General features: G+C 43.1%; 1 protein-coding gene across 1 annotated transcript in view; it reads left to right on the top strand.

Annotated features, from left to right (window-relative positions):
• Positions 1 to 340: 340 nt before the first annotated feature.
• LOC103764026 (ran-binding protein 17) overlaps positions 341 to 6759 on the top strand; it is a gene marked incomplete at its 3' end in the record, with an annotated part of 129064 nt that continues 122645 nt past the window's right edge. Inside the window, 5 exon segments of the mRNA XM_029965626.1 lie at positions 341 to 409; positions 4070 to 4234; positions 4796 to 4832; positions 4835 to 4874; positions 6077 to 6242. Coding sequence (XP_029821486.1) covers positions 392 to 409; positions 4070 to 4234; positions 4796 to 4832; positions 4835 to 4874; positions 6077 to 6242 — 426 coding nt within the window.

Genomic DNA, 6759 nt, shown 5'->3' with positions numbered 1-6759 from the left:
AAATTGTGCGTTAATCTGCACCGCGCCAGGCCAAATGAAGGTGTACGGCAGCACTTCGGTGCGGTGACTACTGAAATCCACGGCTCCGTTCGGCTACCGGGACCCCGCGGGACGAGCACAAAGACGAAGCCACCACACGACCTCGACCTGCACGGACAAAATGGCGCGCCCGTGTGAGGCGGCGCCCCGCCCCGGCGCCCGCCCCGGCGCCCGCGCCCGCCCGCCCCGGCGCCGCCCCGGCGCCCGCCCGGCGCCCGCCCCGGCGCCCGCCCCCGCCGCCCGGGCGCCGCCCGGCGCCGCCCCGGCGCCCCCGCCCCCCGCACAGCCGGCCGGCCCCGGTGCTGCTCCTGTCCCCGCTGGCTCGCCGCCTGCTCTCGGCGTCACTCGGAAGATGGCGCTGCGTGTCCAGGTCGGTGCGCCCCGGCAGAGCGGTGAGGCCGGCGGGACCTCTCCTGGTCGTTGGAGCGCGCCGGGGCTGTGCGGGGCCGAGGCCGCCGTGGGGCTGCCCTGGGGGACGAGCCCGGGAGTGTCGGGGCGGGAGAGGGGCTCCTGAGGTACGCGGTGGAGCCCAGGTGGTGCGGGGCGGCGCGGCCCGGTGGCGAGCGGAGCAGGGGCCGTAGGATGCGGAGCGCCGACCTGGGCAGCGGGGCGACAGGTGCCCAGAACGCGCCTGCCCCGGAGCCGCGGCGGTCCGGCTGGGCTGTCGGCAGCGGGACACGCCCGTACGGAGCCGGTACCGGCGGGCGGGTTCGTGCTGCCATCGCCCCGCCGTGGCGCTCCCGGGAGCCGCTCTCAGGTTGCGGCGGCTCCACGGCGCTGAAACAGCCGCACCTGCCCCCGGTGCCACCGCGCTCTGAAGGCGGCGCTGGGCTCCTCCGCCACTTCTTCACTGAAAACCAGAGGCAGCCGGGCTCCGGGACTTGTCCGAGACGAGCATCAGCCACTGAAACTGCCCTCAAACAAGGGAGGAAGGAAAGGGGAGGCGGGAAAGGGCCTCGGGAGACACCGCGGTGTCAGGCGTGTGCCGTCATCTCTCGCGGCTTCACTGCACTGGTGGCAACAGGCTTTGACACTGTTAGAGAGGCCATTTTAGGCATTTATTTAAATACTTGGGTACCAGGCACGGCACATAAAAGGACCACTAAAATACCCTTTTTTTCTTTTTTTCTTTTTTTTTTTTTTAAACTGGCAATTAAGTTACGTGCATCATGTTGCTCTTGCATAAACCTGGTGGAACTTTCTTCATAGAGTGTTTTCAGTCAGCAAATTCTGATTAAAATCAAAACATCTGAGGGAATTTGTTAGTGTCAGCAAAACTTCGATTAGGAGCCTGCCTGGTTTCCTGCCAGTTTGCTTGGCTCGTGGGCTGCCTGGGGGTTTCTACGGGGACAGGCCCCCAGCATTTCTGGCCCTTGGTTCTTTCACAGGAGAGTTGCCAGGGACGTCGGGGAGCTGGAGAGGTAGGACTAGAAGTATCCAGAGAACTTTATTCAGCATATTCATGAGTGTTATGAAAACGTGACGACCGGGGTGGGGGTGGGGGTGGGAAATCATAGTATCTAACGTTTTTTATTAGTATATGAATCTGTTTCTTGGAAAAAGTTCCAGTTCTTTGTGATCAAAAACGCCATTTCTTATTCAGATCTGTTTCTACTCCCATCTCACTTAAAGCAGCCAGCATCTGGTAGCTGGATTGTCTCCACTGACACAGTTGTTTTCTCAGGAATCACCTTTCAGCTCTTGATCAGGGTTTGAGTAAGTGAGGTATCTGAAGGCATTTTTATCTCATATTAAAGAAGGTATTGTGACAGTCTTGTGTTTCCTTAGAGAAAATACCTATCTAATCTAGAGAGAGCTTGTTTTTGACTTCTCATTGTTTTCTCCGATTACTTTTTTCTTAATAAAGTTAAATAATACCTCTGTTGCTCAGCCGAGTTGCCATCACACACAAGACGGTTGTATTTGCTCATTTCAAGTCATATTTTTTGGTTTTGCTATCAGAATCAAGGAAAAGCAGCATATTTCCTCAGTACCACACTTAAAATGTAACCCAGAGAACATCTAACAAGTTCACTGGCAGTCTGAGAATTCTGAGCACTTTGTGGCCATGCCTCCAGCCTGTCAATAAGAACCTTTGTCATAACATTCTCCTGAGAACAAACATGTCCAAATAAAGTATTTCAAAGAGCTGCATGTCATCAGTCTCAATATCAAATAAACCAGCTGTTCTTTGAATATCATTATCTAGTGTTTGTTCAGGCCTTACTTTTTTTAGCTGTCCTTCATAATTCTAACTTGTCAACAAGAAGTGATCCTTAGCCTAAATTTCTACATTTTGGTGTAACCTGAACACATTAACACTGTGCATTAAAGTGCACAGTGATTCCACTGTCAATTCTTTGTGTATAAATGATTGTTTAGCCAGCTTATAAATAATTTGCTATTTTAATGTCAGTTATCGTAGAGGTGATTTAGACCTTGGTGATTGGGCTGAAAGTTTTATTCTGTACTTTCTCAAACTTGTTGCCAAATTTGTCCAGACTTGAAAGTCAAATTTCTAATCAAATATAAGAGGGTCTTTAACTTTTGCTGACTATGGCACAATAGTTTGTTTCGTACTTCTTAGTTTGTATTGGGCTTGTTCCGTTGTGGAACGATGCATTGTAGTTATGTCTGTAGTTATGTACTCGTCTTTGCTAGATGTCCCTATTTGCAAGTTTTGCCCCAGTTGTGTGGGGTTTGTGTTGTATTTTCCCTAATGTATATGCTTGCATTTTATGAGCCTTAATGAGCTTTAATTGGTATGGATCTTGCCTCATTTAAAATTGCATTACTGGGATTGTTACCTGTTCCTTATTTTTCCTTTACTCTCAGTGTAGGGAGAGGGAAAAACAAAAGCAAAAGAAGTCTCTGTTGAGCTCAGCATTTGAGGTACTCGATCTGTTCACTCTAGGAGCAAATATCCTGTTTCTTAAAACTTCTCCAAAGGAACAAGTACACGGCTACTTTTTGATTGAAAATCAAGGACTCCTAAAATACCATCATTACTGAAATGCAGAAGGTGCAGATCAAATCCAGGGACTACCTGTGCACAACAAAAATGAGGAAAAGACGATGATCTTTTTTTAATGTCTCAAGGAAATTACATGCTTTGATTGACAAAACCAAATGTATTTTAGTTGCCAAAGACACTGTCTTGGAATTTTAAAAGACATTTGAACTACAGTATATGTGAGATAGATTGTGCTGAAATCCAGTCTTTTATTTAAAGTGCAAAACATATGTTTGGAAGGGCTGGTGAACAGGATTTTGGTTCAAACTTTTAAATGAGATTGGTGAAACACTATGTGTTCTCTTTTCTTTCTAGACCACACTCAAATCATGAAGTACCTTCTAATGACGTGGCCACTTTAGGAGAGTTATATAGGCTTTGGGAACCTGATGGATGCTAAAACTTCTGTTTATTTAATGGTTCCTAAAGGCGCTCAAGGGGTTCATCTCTCTTGTGAGACAGTGACTAGTAGATATAAATCATACTGCTCACACAGGAGGGAGAGGTTTCACATACACACCTTCTCTACCAAAGCGGAGAGGACTTTTAGCTCTAGTCTTGCTACTACAGCTTCTAAATTGTCCCATCTTTCACTGATATTTGCATGAATAGATGCATACAAAGCTACTTTTTTCTGGATGTGGTAATTTGATGAGTTTTACTGGTTTTAAAATAAATTTGCCAGAAGTTTTCCAGGTAGCGTAGCTCAAACTTGACCATTCTCCATCTTTCATCTCCCTTTGGGCTTCCCATCTGAAGGCTCAGAAAAACAGATGGATTGAACCATAGTAAAAAATACTTTGATAGCTAAGAGAAGAAATGGCAGTTTAATTTCAGTTTTTTTGCCTTCTTGTCACAGAAGGCATCCTAATTTTTTCTAATTGAATTGTGAAACAAGTGGAAAGCTGAGCATAGGTAACAGTTCATATTTCTGCTATGGTATCTAAAATTATAAACAAAGAAATCTTATGTGGCTGAAAAGTCTTTGTGGAAGTTTCAGTCGTGTTGTTCCCTTAGGAGAGTCTGGCAGAAGTAGAGGTACTCTGTAACCACCTGTCTGGAGGAACTGATCCAGCCCAGCAAACGCAAGCTGAGAAGGTCCTGCCAGAATTTATTGATAGCCCTGAATGTCTCAGCCAACACCAGTGGCTGTGGGAACAAGGCATGGTGAGTGTCTGGGAGGTGTGTTATCCATGAAGGTGATTATGCTCATGGAAGCTCACGCAGATTTCTCAGTCATGGGCCACTACTAGGTCAGGACAATTAAGGCAAAATGCTTTTCTCTTTTTATATCTAAATGATTTTTATCTAAATGGTCTTTGTGGAAGTGACTATAACCTGCACCAGAGATGTCAGGCACAAAAGGAGGAAGGATCTCAGCTTTCAGTACTTTCAGAGGGGTTATAATCAGGGATTGTGTCATCTGTAGAGCAGTGTTGGGACACAGTGTGATATAATCTGGTGGTTCTCGTTTTGTTCTCGTTTCTAGCTATGAAACAGATATCATCCCATCAAAAGGGATGAAAGTTGCAGGCCTCAGCTTTTTTATCACTGTTTTGTAATTTATGTTTAGTTACAATGAAACAAAGATGGTACTAAAATACACCTTTGATAAAGTTTTGGTACACTTAACAAAATGATTTATTCATTATTTATCAGGTTTTGATGTATTTTCCCTGCCTTTATTTCACTCATTTTTGAATAATACCTTCTGATGTGTTTTTGTGGGCATCCTACATGCAGATTCTAGCAGTAACGTGTCTGCCTAAGCTTGTCAGCAGGGCTCCCCACTGCCTGTTGAACACAGAATTGACATTCATGAGTAATGTTTGTTGTTAAAATGTCAATATATGAGTTGGAGCTGAAACTCCGTTAAGCACATTCTGGTTGTTCCTTCAGTTGTACTCGCAGTTTACCAAGCCTGGTTTTCATAAGGTGATCATTGTGTGAGAGTGAATGTAAAGGTGATTATGAGATCTTCCATCATTTCTCTGCAATTAACTCACAAATAACATTTTGTATTTTCAAAATTAAAATAAATATTTTTGCTCAGATTACTTCATATTTTGAAAAAACTGCTCATTTTTTCAAAGTAGACTTTGTATTTATTCCATAAGATGCTAAAGAGATTCAGCTCATGTTTGTAAAGGATAAAAGTTGCAGATATTTCTGGTACACCCGCTAGTCAGTCACGTCACGTTGCTGATGTTCAGCTCTTAATATTTGTAAAAGTCATGCCAAGGCAGCTTCAGACTTGCAGGACTAAGAGCCTACATAGTTTTCCTTACTTTTTAGGATCTATGTTAAAGCCATTGCTATATCCAAAAAGAATGAGCAAGTATGCATTAGGTCTTTAATAGTGAAAAGGCTTTGCATAAGAAGCTTATGATTCAGTTTGGATTTTTAGAAAATCTGCACTGTTGTGTCAGTTCTGTGGACAGCAGTACCTTGAAACACAGGGCTGAGAACCTGCTGCTTCTGATAAAAGTTTTTAGTGTTCTTTTAGGTAAAAATTAACTTTAATCAACTTGAATTTTATACATTTCAACAACTTTTGAAACAGCTTAACTTCCTTTTAGTTAGAGCAGAGTTTCCAGAACTGCAATGTGCATTTCCCATTCCATGGGATGTTCTATATTGAATTGAGAACATTCAGTAGGGACTTTTATCTGTGAAAACTTGTGTTTATTTTGAGTTGACTGTGAGAGCTGCTGTTATGTAGTGAAATAATACCCAGTGTATGGGATTGTAATGAATAATTAGTGTTTTACCTGCCTGTAATTCAGTTCTCTGAATTAAAAAAACTGTTTTCATGTGTCCTAGAGTAATGATCATGTATGTAATGTACTTTGTGTTACTAAACATTCAGCTGGATTTAATGATTTAACAGAACTTACAGTTATTGTGCTAACTATAAGAATTCTTTTTTTTTTAAATCCATAGCTTAAGTTTCTATTAGAATTATTTAGCTCATTTTCTTTACAGAAGACTTGTGTTGCTGATTTTAAAATGCTTTGTTACAAGAAATTACATTCTGAGCTATGTATCTTTTCAACCCAAACTGGCTCCTTTTGTCATCCAAGCTCTTATTCAAGTCATTGCTAAAATTACAAAATTAGGATGGTTTGATGTATCAAAAGATCAGCCTATATTCAGAGACATTATTACTGATTTAAAAAAATTTTTGCAGGTAGGAAACAATTTTTTACTTCTGCCATTTTTTTTGTTTTTGTTCGGACCTCTTCATTTATAGTTATTGGCATATTATGTCTCTTAGTTTGATACTTGGGTGGCAAAAGCATAAAGAGCGTTGCTTAAAGCAGAAGATCGCCCAGCAGTGAAGAACCAGGGTGGGTTTGGCACTTGTGTGAGGTTGGGGAGTTTGATGCCTCACGGTATTCGTGGTGTTGTCACGGATTTTTGTTGGTTTTCTTTTTCCGAAACAGTCTTTCGTAGTGTTGTTGTAAAATAGCAGCTCCTGTTGTCAAGCCATTCTGTTTAATGCCTTCATTTTTTCCAGTTACTGTGGAGATACATTTCTGATACATGTCTGTGTAAACATTAAGCCCAGTACTTCTGTTGACAAAAGTAATGAGAAAATTTAAGCTATTTGGCAATTTCCTTCCAGGATCATCTGTTATCTGTGTATGTGGTGGTGATCCTGGTAATTCAGCAAGAAAATACGAAGTTAACCGTTTTTGTTTCTT

Source organism: Manacus vitellinus, unplaced genomic scaffold, assembly GCF_001715985.3.
Source record: "Manacus vitellinus isolate BGI_N305 unplaced genomic scaffold, ASM171598v3 scaffold_111_pilon, whole genome shotgun sequence".
In the NCBI taxonomy this organism is placed as follows: Eukaryota; Metazoa; Chordata; class Aves; order Passeriformes; family Pipridae; genus Manacus; species Manacus vitellinus.
The sequence above is the reverse complement of the archived record's forward strand: the minus strand, read 5'-3'. Positions and strand labels throughout refer to the sequence as shown.